The sequence below is a fragment of the Chinchilla lanigera genome, unplaced genomic scaffold (genome assembly GCF_000276665.1).
Source record: "Chinchilla lanigera isolate Chin_1 unplaced genomic scaffold, ChiLan1.0 scaffold00020, whole genome shotgun sequence".
NCBI lineage: Eukaryota > Metazoa > Chordata > Mammalia > Rodentia > Chinchillidae > Chinchilla > Chinchilla lanigera.
In genome coordinates, this window is record NW_004955421.1 from 24,222,443 (window position 1) to 24,234,406 (window position 11,964).

An 11,964-nucleotide genomic window follows, 5' to 3' on the forward strand; every position below is an offset into this window, starting at 1 on the left:
AATTCAGGGTTTACAGTGATTCTGCACCTAAAACTACCATAAACACAAGATCCGCAGATAAACCATGCACGCACCCACCAAGATACACTTATTTCATTCAGCTCTCCCTTCTGAAAATGTAGCGGGCCACAAAGTAAGAAACAAAATTCGCCCACTAGTCTAGGTAGTAACACTTTGGAATCACTCACAGTCTTCCAAGAGTTTCCTGCCCTCCTGGCTGCAAGAAGAAACAAAAGCAGTCAGCAGACCAGAAGTGCTGTGGTGCAGTGGAGGGGCGCGCTGTTTTCTCTTTTGAGAAATCTACTGCTTGAAGGCTTCCTTATCACTTCCTGCCTCCTTCTTGCTTTTTAACTCTCTCAATTAGGTAAAATGCCTTAGAAAGGAGTATTTTGTGCAGGGCCTCAGGCAAGATCACTGTAGACCACTGTATGTATTCAGCTTGACATGACTGTAGCCATATTGATTATAACCACCGTTTTGCCCTCTGTGTCACCTCAACTTGAATTTCAAACCCTACAGGATAAACAAAGGCATTAAGGTAGCCAGGCATCTTTGCCATCCATTGACAACAAGACTTTCAGACATTGGACATATGAATAATTTTGTCATTTGCAATGCTGGGAATCAAACCCTTGGTCCTATGCATGTTGGGTAAGTGTTCTACCATTGAGCCAGCCCACAAATAATTGTTTTTTGAGAAAGTACATTGCATTTGGCTATACCCTACCTTTGTCTAATTAGCATATAAACCCCTTCCTCCTGCCTCAGATTGTGCAGATCCTCAAATTTTGCTGTCACCCAATACAAGCTTCTGTCCAAAACTGCCAAATAAATTATATTATACCAAAGAAAGTCTTACTGCCTCCTACTCTGGGCACCCCTCTATGTTAAATGGCTTCAACAAGACCTGAGCAATGATGACCAGAGCAAGTCTTCACAGTAGTGAACAACTGAAACCAAGCCAAACGTTCCTCAGCAGAAAAATGGGTTATGTCAGAATCATAAAATGGGTTACCATACATCACCTTAAAAAATAAAAGAGAATGAGAGATGTTTGAGGAGATAAATATGTTTACCCAGATTACACAACTGTATACATGTACTAAAACATTACATGATACCAAATAACATAAAATACATTAAGCATAAAATATACCAATTTCATGCTTTTATATATATTTAAAAAATTAAAAAAGAACGAAACCTAGGAAAGAGATGGGTGAACTGCACAACATTATGTTTGAGTTTTACAAGTCAGACACAAAGGAGAACATAGAGTAGGATTCAGTTTAGACGAGGTTAAAGAATGAACTAAACTAACCAAAACGGACACATCAGAAAGTTGTAACTTTCAGGGGATGGGGTATTAAGTGGGAAGAGGCATGAGGGAAACGTCTGTGATACTAGAAATGCTGTCTATCCTGGTGTGGCTCTACAGGCTCACCCTCACTCGCCTGCTCACTTGTGCCTGCCCCACGTATGCAGAAGTGCAATCAACTGCACATGTACGATTAATGAACATCTTATACTTTACTGCAACTTGGTTAGAGCTCAATACAGCTTTTAAACACTAAATAGCTAATAATTTCACTTACACACCAGACTGTATTTTCCTGCTCACAACTGATACAAGGCAAGCCCCGTGAGGGCAGGGCTTTTGCTTCTTTGGTGCACTGTGTACACCCAGCACCTAGAAGAGTCCTGGTACACAGGAGGCACCACATAGCGCTTCTCAGCCTCTTGGCTAAGATCAAGTGTAGCGCAGGAGGCACAAGTATCTGTAGAAATAAATGCCTTGGTCTAGTTACTCTATGCCTGAACCGCTTTGCCACATCCTCCTTTGTCCATTTACCAGGCTGTCACCCATTTACTCTTCAAAACCCCTTGCCTCAGGTATTTTTCTACCTTCACACATTCTTTGTCTTCTCTGGGATGGAAGACCGTTCACCCATGCACTGCATTTATCTCTAGCACTGCAGTAATTACAATGTCAAAATGATCGACTTATGTATCTTCCCATTAAATGCTGTCTGTTTAGAGCTGAGGAGACTGAGGTTCAGAAAGCTTCCACAAACACGCAAGAGCATGAAGTCAGTAAGTCAGGAATCAAAGTCTGCCTAACTTCAAAGCCTAAGCTTTCACACCACACCATCCTCTTCCGCCCTCTAGGCGGAACAACACCTAAAATCCCGACTTAATGTTTGGAAACACAAGCAGTTTTACTTCTTCAGGCCTTTTGATATTGTTCTTCTAAATGACATTGCTGCCCACCTGCTCCTTCCCTTCCAGACCTCTTCGCACTTGTTCTTCAATAAATTTGGCAGATTTTTCTTCATCGTCAAGGTCCTGCTTCTTCTTCTTCTCTAGCTCCAGCTGCCGGCGAATGGTCTCTGGGTCCCTGTCTATGTACTGAATATACCAGCCTTTGGGGGTCTCATCCACTTTGCACAGGCCTTAAGAGAACAACAGGTACTATCCATTTGTATACAGGCAGAGCAAATGGAAATATACACATGTTCCATCTTTGCATATTTTCTCATTCATTCAAATACAATCAAATACACCAACTCATGAAGCACATGAAATTTTCATATTTACATTTAATGAAATTCGATACAAATAGAATTTTTTTATCACTTCAAGCAGAAAAAAACTGTCAGTAGGATTTTTACATAGCTGCACTGAGACCACATATTTAAATAATGGAAATACATGGAAAAGCATTATCTTGCAGTTATTTTCCTCCCATACCTGCATATCTAATGTCCAATGAGAGCATGATGCTTTGTTAACTTGAAATGAAACAAAACAACATACTGAATAAAAAGTATAAAGCTGGGGGTGGGGGGTGGGGGTGCACACCTGTAATCCCAGCTCTCAGGAGGCTGAGGCAGGAGGATTGCTGCAAATTGGAGGCCAGCCTGGGCTACAAAGTGAGCGCAAAGCCAACCTGAACTGCATAGCGAGACCCTGTCTCAAAAGACACAGACACAGACACACACACACACACACACACACACACACACACACGAAGTACATTGGCTTTAAACTCTTTTCTCTTCCTAACTTTTCATCCTAGGGAAAAAGAAAATTTTTTTAAAAAATCACCTTAAGATGGGGTAAGAAAAGTCCCATAAAGTTAAATAAACATGGGAGGGAAGGAAGGAAGAGATTGCTAATAACACTCCATCTAAACAATGGTCCAGTGATAAATCTTTGAATTGTCAAAAGAACTATACCAGATACTCATCATCAATTATATTTAGAAAATCACTGCTGGAATAGTACTTTCTTCTCCTCCAGTTTTTCTTGCAGTACTGAGAATTGAACCCAAATTTTCACACTGAGCTTATATCCCTAGTCCTGTTTTACTTTTGAGACAGGGTCTTGTTAAATAGCTAAGTTGCCCAGGCTAGACTCAAACTTGTGATCCTCCGGCCTCAGCCTCCCAGAAAGCTGGAATTGCAGGTGTGCATCACCATGTCCAACTTCTCCTGTTCTTATGTTGCCCTATGCAGTCTTCTTTCTATGAATTGGGAATGAAGGGCTGGGGATATAGCTCAGTGGTGTAAGCTCCTGCCTGGCAAGGGCGAGGTCGTGAGTTCGATCTCCGGTACCACAAAAAAAAAAAAGTGAGAATGAAACTGACAATTCTTTCTCTCCTGTCAATGAACCCCCACAACAACTACTGGAATCTCTCTTCTTACCTTCTCTGCCCAGCCACTTCGTGAAGTCAGTCAGTGTTTCCCACTGAGTTGCATTCATATGGATGTGCTCCCGGTGGCTGATGTACTCATTGTAGACAATGTTGTTATGGACTCGCTTGGTGCCTAAGAAGAAAATACAACACTGTCAATCTGAAAAGACTGTACAATTGTAAAGTTATTATTACACAATAGTTAAGGTGTTTACCAAAGCGTCTCCTGAGAAGTTCTAGAAAGTCATTGCGGAATTCCCTAGTGAAGAAAGAAAGGAAAACATTCAGGTACTTTCTACAAATATATAGCATCACCTTCCTGAAATTTAAGTAGTCATGTACTTTTTATGTCCAAATCATACATGAAAGATTTACCTGATTATTAGGAACCTGTAAAATCTGAGCAAGGAAAAACTCCAAAAGATTAGAGCTTTCAAGGATTAATGGTAAAAGTCACTGTGAAGGTCTAATGTTTTGTCCTGGTAAAACAATCACAGTGAAAGCTACCACCTACCTTTACAGAGGTTTTTCCCAAAGTCTCTCAGTGTTAGTGAGCATGACATAATCTACCCATTCTGATACAAAACTGTCATTATTCCATGTGAAAATGCCACTTAACGTGTCCCTCTGAAGTAGGCACACTGTACTAAGTGCCAGACAAACACAGGTAAACAAGATATAATCCTCATCTCCAAGCAGATTACGACCTAGCAGAACCAATCATAACAACTTAAACTAAAAAAGCAATGTAGCAATCGCTTCCTAAAAAAGTAGAGGCAATGCCGAGAAATGGTCTTACTATAGACAGTGAAACATACATAAGACTTTTATAAGTAGAAAGGAAGGAAGGCTACTCTCAGCTAGCACAGGACTCTGGAAGCAACACACATTTGAAAAATGACATTTAAGCTACTCTGGCTAAAGGTGAGAGTATTGAAACACGGGGTAAGAGTAGGGGTGGAAGAGACTAAAGGGACAGAAAGTGGCTGGAAAGTAATAATTTTTGCAGCACCTTGAATATCATGCTAAATAGGTTGTATTTTATGAAGGCAATAGAAAAACACTAAATAATTTAGTTGGGAAATAACTTTTTAAGATCTGTAATTAGAAAGATAATCACAGCGGAGAGAACAATAATTCTCCAGTTGTGGTCCCAAACCCAGCTACATCATCACTGTCACTCGAACAGGACAGAAATGCAGAACCTCTGCCCTACGCAGGTCTGCTGAGTCCGAAGCTGCCATTCTTTGAGCACTGTCACTGACTCTGACGCACACAGCGCTTTGTGAACTGTTGGTATAAAGCACACAGAGGAGGGGCTGAAAGTGCACGTTAGGACGCTGTGAGGAAGTCATGAGTAATGCGGTGCGAGAAGCCGAGAGGTACTTAGCAGGGCAGTGAGAATGGGAGGCCCAGGCTTCAAGGACAGGGTGAAGGAGAACCCTCAAGAAGTGACTTGGAGAGAACGTAAGGTTTACAGTTTAGGAGTCTGCTGGGTAAACAGTTATTAGACAACACATTAAAGAAACAGGTCGCGGGATATGGAGTTCAATTTTAGAAATTCTGGCTCTGAGTAGTCTTCAGAGATACAGATTAGAGTGGTCAAAGGAAAAAATATCTGTAGTTCAAAGCTGACATCAGGGATGAACAGGAGGATTTAGGAACCATCCAAGCATAAAGGTAACAGTTAAAAGACCACTTTGAGTCACGGAGACTGTGTGGTGTGGGATGAGAAGAAGTCAAAGGGGCACCTTGAAGAAGCTGTCTACTTCCAAGGATCTGAGTGTGCAAGAGGGGTTAGTCGAGAGAAAGCGCAAAGGGCGGAAATGCAGGAAAACCACAAAAGCAGACCAAACGGAGCAGTGTTCCAGGGAAGTTACAACGTCATCCACTCCAGAACGACCAAGGAGGATGAAGACGGAAAGAGGCACAGGGACGTTCGGACACTACAGGGGCAGACGTCAGCAGCCGGAGTGAGGGGAGCGGGAAGGAAGGCAAGCACACGTGTAGACAGCCCGTCAGAACGGCGCGGCCCAAAGTGCAGCACACGCAGCCCGCAGATCTTCCACACGGTTCAGGCGGTCGTGGGCAAGTGATGTTTCCTTTGTCACTGTGCTATCTGCACTGACGACAGACAAGCACTGCAGGGTCCATACGCCAGCAGCTCAGCACAAAAGCCAAAGATGCGGGCTAAAGCCAGACCGTACCAAAGGACAATGCAGCCTTCAAGGTCATGCACTCAGAGGAAACGCCACGGCTAACTTCATCTAGAACGTCCTTGCTGAAGTAGTGAAATTCCATTTTAAGTAAATTACTAACTCTCACCCCTGAAGCACACGTCTTTCTAATTTTCTGTACTGAAATGAGAAATACGAATGAACCACCGTGGCTGCTATTGCTGTACATTAGCTGTCTTGAGAAAAGCACCTTGACTGAAGCCATGAGCTGAAGTATTTCTCATCAGACACTAGGTCTTACTTAAAAAGACACTGACACATAAACTATCATTGCTCCCAATGGGGCATTTAGAATACACTTTTTCAAAAATAAACAAAGGAAGCCTGTCATGTCAAGGAAAAGAACTGACAGCATTTGCTGCCAGCGATAAAATTTGAGCTCTTAAGCAACGAGTAGAATTTTGGTAAAGCAGTACCTGTCCCTGGGAGCCTGCCATACTTCCCAGTATCTGCAGATGCTGTGATGACAGCAACGCTGAAGTTAATGAGTACGACTTGATGACATTGAAAGACAGAACGTGTCACAATTTGGAAGCTCTGGGTAACTCAGTGAACCTGTTCGTTCTGAATGACCAACATGACCTTACCGAGTCACACATGAGGGCAAGGTCTGCTCAAAAGACAGACCAACGCATTTTAACGTAGCAGTACGAAACGCTCACGAATCTGGTTTCACACTCTACACTGCAACTAACCTTTCAGAAGCTGCCACACATTGTGTTCTGATGCAGTTATCAAAGAAGAGTATCTGAAAATATCTGAAGAGATTTTTAAAATACTTTCCCCTTCTAACAGTGCATCTATTTAAAGGCTGGATTTTCTTTACATGCTTCAATCCAGACAACATTTCATAACAGACGAAATGTAAGAGATGTGCAAATCCAACTTCTTCTGTTAAGTGAAACGATAAAGAGATTTGTGAAATGCTAAAGACATTTCTAAAATGTTACATTTTTTATTCAGAAAATATTGTTTCATAAAAAACATTATTTTAACCTGAGTTAATACAAAAAATTAAATTTCTCAGTTTTAATTTCTAAGTGTTGATACCTACAACCCACATTAAAAACACAACAATGAAAAAAACTCTTTGAGGTCTTCAATAAATAGAAAGGGAGTCTCAGCCCAAAAGGTCTAGAAATTTGGAAACAAAAAGATTCATAGAAGCATAACTGAATATTAATAGCAATGACAATGATTAACAGCTAATCTTAACTGACTGCTAGGTACTCTTCTAAGAATTTTAAAAGCATTGACTCGATTCTTCTAAAAACCCTGGAAAGATCAACAATACTTGGAAGAAGCGCCATTTTTGGTGCCATCTCATAAGGAGACTGAGCACAGAAAACCCACCCAGAGGGAACCTCCACCGCTCCTGAGTATAGGATTCGAAGTCAGACAGCTGACAAGGCAGCCTGTGCTGTTCCTCAGAACTGTGTCACAGTGAAAGGTAGTTTTATAGTTTTGCACATTTGAAGTTGGGAAGGAAGAAAAGACAATTAGCTGTGAAAGGCACGTCTGTAACAAGTTCACACTAAGATAAATTTTCAAAAGATAAAATTGAGCATAGAGAATACAGCTATCACTTTAACATGTAAAGCAAAACAGACAACCAATATGTGAAGTATCACACACCCATTAAATGTCCACTTGAATAAAGCTTATGAGATAAGGATGTCTTTGAGTTACTTACTCTGAAAAATAATCCATAAACTGCTGAGGATTTTCTGAAGCCAACAATAGTTGTCGCTGATGAGATTCTGACATACAATGACACTTAAAGCCATTCTACAAAAAATATAGAAGTGGTAGTTAAGTTCTGATGTACAGCACCAAAGTGGACTTTGAGTAGAAGTACTGAATTAAGTCCTAAAAAATCTGCTGTTTAATGATAAATTATAAATATCTAATCCCTAGTAACAACCACCCTCCAGTTTTTTTATTTATACTTTTTATGGAGTTGAGTTTTGCAAATGTGGTAACCAAAGAACAATCTCTGAGATCAGAGACTGAAAAACAGCAGTGCATACCATCAGACATTAATAACAAACATTATGAGGCACAGTAACCGAACTTTTTGGACTCAATTGAACCAGTTCTTACGGAGCACCTACCTCACAGTGTTACACACATGCTTCTGGTTTGGGTTTTGTTTTGTTTTGTTCTGGGAGGCTACAGGAAGACCCACCACTTTACAGCAGGCTCCAGATGGGTCTCAGAAGAACCCAGACCACGGACAACCCTGAGCCTTAGGAGTTTCTCTCCAACATACGCAGAGGTCAGCAGTCTGAGTTCTGAGTGCAGGCTGAGAACCTCAGGCGCAAGCCATTGAAGCTGGGGCGCGCTCACTGGTGTGTCAGTCGACACCAATTGTGACTCTATAGTTACAGCAGGAAGCTGTCTCTAATGAGCTGACATACTCTTAAACATACGTGGTGTGGTAAAAACGATGAGTGCATTTGGCCACCCAACCAAAAGGCATGGACCTTCAATAGGAGAAGAGTACATGGAACCTTAGGTGCAGTAAGGGACAAGTTTCAACTTGTTCAGGGCAACCAGTCTGAGCTAGGGTGCAAAGAAGGTGTGTTTTTAAAAAGTGCCATAAACGACCATCACCAACAATGCATTAATGTGAAGTTTTGTTTCAAACTACAAACAAGTGCAAAAGAAACACATGAACTGTTCAAGTTAGTTTACAGTGCTCTGCAGTGGCCAGGAAGACAGTTTACAAGCGGTTTGAGTGATTTCGTAAGCGTTTGTGAATCTGTTAACAATGGAGGGACTGGGGTCCTGAACCCTCAAAAACCTGAGAGAATGCTGAAAGAGTAAGCAACATGATCCAGTCAAATACACGACTATCAGGAAACTGCTGAAGATCTGAACACCTCTTACGGTACCATCCAAAGCAGTCTGACGACAGATTGGAACATGAGGTGAGAGAGTACAGAATGTGTGTACACAGCACAGGAGTTAGAGCGGGAGGACAGCGCTGGTGTTGACCAGGCCTCACAGCAGGTGCTCCCCGGGCCCCTTTCATTTAACTCTTATATCTCTGAGGTAGGCACTGTCCGCCCATGTCAGACAGGAAGAAATGGTCAGGTGGCAGCTTGATGCCTTTACCATCGAGTAGCTCTGAACAAGAGCCTCATGTACATAACTGGCTGTCTGCGTAATGTGATCCCTTGAGAGCTGATGTCTTAGTTACTTCTCTCTTGCTGCTGAGACCAAACACCAGACACCCAAAGCAACAGGGGAAAGGTTTCTTTAGCTCACAGTCTGCTGAGGTTCCAGTCCCTGTCGGCTGGTTCCAAAGCAGGCTTGGCCGAGGGGCAACGCGGAAGACAACCTGTCCATGGCAAGCAGAAGACAGCAAAAGCAAGCAAGAAAGGGGGACCTTTGCAGCTTCTTTCTGCCCCTTTTATACTCTCTCTAGGCTACTTGCCAAACCAGTCAGCGGACTGATTTAGTTATCACACACCTTTAATCCCAGCACCACACACTCAAGATCCAGCCACCTGAAAAAACCTCACCTATGACCCCATGAGGCTTTGGAGGGACATCTAGACACAATCCATAATACCTGGTGTCCTTGTAGAACAGTAAAAAGATATATTTAAACAGATTAGGCCAGTTTGGCAGGAGAAAACTCACGGAGCTGTTCAGAACCTAAGCTCTTCAGAGTACTTAACTACACTGAACCCAGTTTCCCAAACTTTGGCACAAAAGGAGCATCTGTCAGCACATGAACTTTGTAAATGCATGTAGTACAGTAAGATATAAAAGGGACTTAAAGGGCATAATTCTATGAAGTTATTAGGACACCGAAGTATCCGGGGTGATAGTTTTCACGTGGGAAGGATTTGACAGTCTGGAGAGATGCTCAGAGTCCACTACAGATTCACTCCTCGCACTTAGTCTGCATGTCTCGCAACCTGAGGTGCTTTTTATTAGCCTGTATGCCAATTACAAATAATTCATCTTCTAGAAAGTTTAAATAAAGATATTTGGGGCTGGGGATACAGCTCAGTGGCACAAGCGTTTACACGGCAAGCACAAAGTCCTGAGTTCAATTCCCAGTACCAAAAAATAAAAACAGACAGAAAGAAAGAAAGATATTTTATATTAAAAAAAAAAGGCCCAGCAAATAAATCCAATGCAGGACTTGTGATTGGATCTTGGCTTTTAAAAACTTCTTCTATTTTCTTGTCATTTTGAGACAGAGTTTCACTATGCACTTCAGGCTGGCCTTGAACTCACTTTGCAGCTGACGCTGGTCTCGAACTCACACCAATCCTCTTGCTTCAGCCTCCCCAGTGCTGGGATTACAGGCGTGAACCCACGCCCAGTTTAAAAACTTCTTTAAAAAACAACTGGGGAACAACTAAGGAAGTGTGAATGAGTAATCCCAGGCTGTTTGTATCACTGAAAGCCCTAAAAGGTTTGCCATCAGTGTATCAGATGATACAGAGCAATTTTTCTTTTGTTATATCGATGACATATTAACCTACACTGCAGTTATATTGGAAAGTATTGAGATTTTATCTACATGTTTAAGTATTTAGAGGTGAAATATCTTGACGTTACTGTTTCGGAAAGTAAAATAAATGTAGCAAAAAAACGTGTTAGGTTACGGAATCCCAAAATTCATATATTGAAACTCTACCCCCAATGGGACGACATTAGGAAGCAGGGCCTTTGGGAAGTAATTAAACGTAGATGAGGTCCTGAGGGTACCCTTGACGGGGTGAGGACCCTTGCAAGTGCTTTGAGCTTGTTTCTCTCTCTGTGTTTCCAGGGAAACTGCTGTCTGCAGAAAAGGAGAGGGCCCTCCCTAGCATGCAGCCAGGCCAGCCTCCTGAACTAGGGCGGGCCAGCCTCCACCACGGCGAGAAGTAAGTTCCCGCTGCATTGTTTTACTAGGCCGGGCAGACTGAGACACAGGGCAGCCGATGCATGGACCTTCGTTGTACCGGCGGCTGGTTTGGTGTACGGGACCTCACCTTGACTTCAATTCAAAGAGAAATGGGAGGAAGAAGCACTGGATTAGATCTGCACTACTGCCTCGGCGTGCTTCACTCGTGCCCAGTCCAGCCCCAGAGAAAAACGCCCAGTGAAGCAGCCCGCTCTCAGGTCTTTCACGGGCTCCACCTCCCACCTCCTTAACTGGCAAAAGCGCAAACTCCACAGCACAACACGCAGAACCTTTCGAGATCTGCCTGACTCTGAACGGCGTTAGGCATAACTCACTCATTTAAAACTCAACAACAGTTCTGCGGGCGGGCTTCCACATTACCTCCACCTCACAGATGAGTGAACAAAGAGGCGGCATCACGGTAAGCGGCGCAGCCCGACTTCACACCCGAGCCGTCTGACTTCAGTCCTCCGCCCGTCCAAGCAGGGTCATTCCGGACCCGGAGTTCAGGCGCTCCGTAAACACTCTTCAGTTGAGCCTCGTGAATGAGCTCCGCTTTCCCTCTCCCCCGATTCCGAATAGGGGACTCCTACGCACCCCGCCTCTCTCCGGCCGGGCAGGGACGAGGAGCGGGGCGTCCTGCCCTACCCCCGCCACCGGGGAAGCCGCAGAACCCTTCGGCTTCCCTTCTGCTGGAGGCGGGGAAGGAGCAGGGGCAGCTGTGCCGGGTAAGCAGCCGGCGCGGCCAGCTCCCTTCGCGGACGCCTCCCGAGCGGGACCCGCGCCCGCGCGGCGTCTGGAGCCGAGCCCGGATTTCCAGCGGGTCTCGGGGGACACGGACGAGCCCAGGCCCACTCACCTCGTCCCGGCACTGCTTCTGACACATCTGGCAATACCAGCGCAGCTTCTGAAGCCCTTTGGACTTAATCCTATTGGCGATGGCCTTGGGGGTGAGAAAGTCTGACTTCCCCATCGCGACCACCGAGACGACCACTTTCTGGAGACAGGAACCCTGCCGACCGGAAGCGGAAGTGGACTGAGGCGGTAGGCGGGACAAAACTGACAGCCAGAAGAAGGTGGGGCCTGGAAAGACCAGACACCAACGCTCGCGAGGTTTC

General features: G+C 43.9%; 1 protein-coding gene across 1 annotated transcript in view; it reads right to left on the reverse strand.

Annotated features, from left to right (window-relative positions):
• Kin (Kin17 DNA and RNA binding protein) overlaps positions 1 to 11,878 on the reverse strand; it is a 37,412-nt gene extending 25,534 nt beyond the window's left edge. Inside the window, exons 1-5 of the mRNA XM_005383878.2 lie at positions 11,706 to 11,878; positions 7,628 to 7,722; positions 3,913 to 3,956; positions 3,708 to 3,830; positions 2,272 to 2,453 (exon numbers count right to left, since the gene is read on the reverse strand). Coding sequence (XP_005383935.1) covers positions 2,272 to 2,453; positions 3,708 to 3,830; positions 3,913 to 3,956; positions 7,628 to 7,722; positions 11,706 to 11,819 — 558 coding nt within the window. The 5' untranslated portion in view covers positions 11,820 to 11,878. The remainder of the gene's footprint in view (positions 1 to 2,271; positions 2,454 to 3,707; positions 3,831 to 3,912; positions 3,957 to 7,627; positions 7,723 to 11,705) is intronic.
• Positions 11,879 to 11,964: the final 86 nt, after the last annotated feature.